Source organism: Acyrthosiphon pisum, chromosome A2, assembly GCF_005508785.2.
Source record: "Acyrthosiphon pisum isolate AL4f chromosome A2, pea_aphid_22Mar2018_4r6ur, whole genome shotgun sequence".
NCBI lineage: Eukaryota > Metazoa > Arthropoda > Insecta > Hemiptera > Aphididae > Acyrthosiphon > Acyrthosiphon pisum.
Genome location: NC_042495.1, coordinates 1,024,738 through 1,026,074, shown reverse-complemented (window position 1 = coordinate 1,026,074; position 1,337 = coordinate 1,024,738). Strand labels below are relative to the sequence as shown.

General features: G+C 29.0%; 1 protein-coding gene across 1 annotated transcript in view; it reads left to right on the top strand.

Annotated features, from left to right (window-relative positions):
• Positions 1 to 93: 93 nt before the first annotated feature.
• Positions 94 to 1,337, top strand: part of LOC115034322 — an 8,436-nt gene continuing 7,192 nt past the window's right edge. Inside the window, exons 1-2 of the mRNA XM_029490928.1 lie at positions 94 to 198; positions 274 to 571. Of these exons, the coding sequence (XP_029346788.1) occupies positions 157 to 198; positions 274 to 571 (340 nt within the window). The 5' untranslated portion in view covers positions 94 to 156. The remainder of the gene's footprint in view (positions 199 to 273; positions 572 to 1,337) is intronic.

Genomic DNA, 1,337 nt, shown 5'->3' with positions numbered 1-1,337 from the left:
TCATACTATAGTCTAATAAGACTAATTAAGTCCAAAAAACAATAATTAAAAAAAAAAAAATTTACTCCGAGCTCTGAAGAGTTAATTATTAATCTTAAAAGCAGATTTTCAACCGAAAGCTTATTATTAGCCACTTCGTTAGATAGTTTTCTAAAAATGGATTCAAAAAACAGTGAATATTTTATTAATCAATATCGGGTAAATTTTGAAAACTTAAAAATATTTTTTTGATACATACAAATTCATATTAATTGAACATTTTGTGGTTTTTAGTCAATTTTAAATGTCAATCAAGATGATTTAAAGGCGGAGATGCTCGTTGCTAAGAATTGTCCATTAAATTTAAATAATGATTTTGAATTAGACACCATCAAAGAAATTGCGAAGCGGAATACATTTCCAAACACCTACAAGCTGTTTCAAGTAGCTCTAACCATACCGATAAGTTCGGCAACATGCCAGCGATCCTTCTCATGTATGAGACGCATTAAAAATTGTTTGAGAACATCAATGGAGCAAGATCGATTTTCAAATTTAGCCATTTTAAATATTGAAAGAGATATGTCTAATAGTATAAACAATAATGACATACTGGAAAAATATAATAAAATAAAAACCGACGAATGTAGAATACTAATATAAGAATTATTATAACAATTATTTGTATTTATTTTTTGATTATAACTAAATGGGTAATATAATATAACATTTCCAACGGAAGCAAAGAAATTTATTTGGGGCTATAGCCCCCCCAGAAATTTTACCTTAGTTGCGCCTATGCCGCGATCGTGTGTATAATAATAAATATCATTGTTTTGTGATCAAAATTCAATCAACAGACGACGATTGCAAAGTGTACGAGCGATACTGCCCGCGAGTAACGAGTATAACAATTAACGTCTGACTCTGTTCCAGTGTTGAGTGTTGCATAGTATTGAATTCCTTATACCTACAATGGTCTGTTGAGTTATAAATTATACTTAAAGGTGTTAAGTGTTAACTATACCATACCGCGCAGCATTTAATTTCTTCAATAATTGAAGGTAAGTCCATTGTTCATAATATATTTAGCTTAAAATATGGACGTTTTACTTTAGCTACTGGCAACTGGCAGCTTAAGCGTAGGTATAGTTAGTACCTATAGCATGCAAAGCTGGGCAAGTTAACCAATTTTTTCAACTAGTTAAAGTTAAGTTATCCTAAAATAAAAAATAACTTAGCTAAGTTAAAGTTAGTTTTAATAAGTTACTGAATTTGAGTAACTAAGTTAAGTTACAAATTTTCATGAAAATAATAACTAAGTTAAGTTAAAAGTTAAGTTACTTTTATTTTTTTAA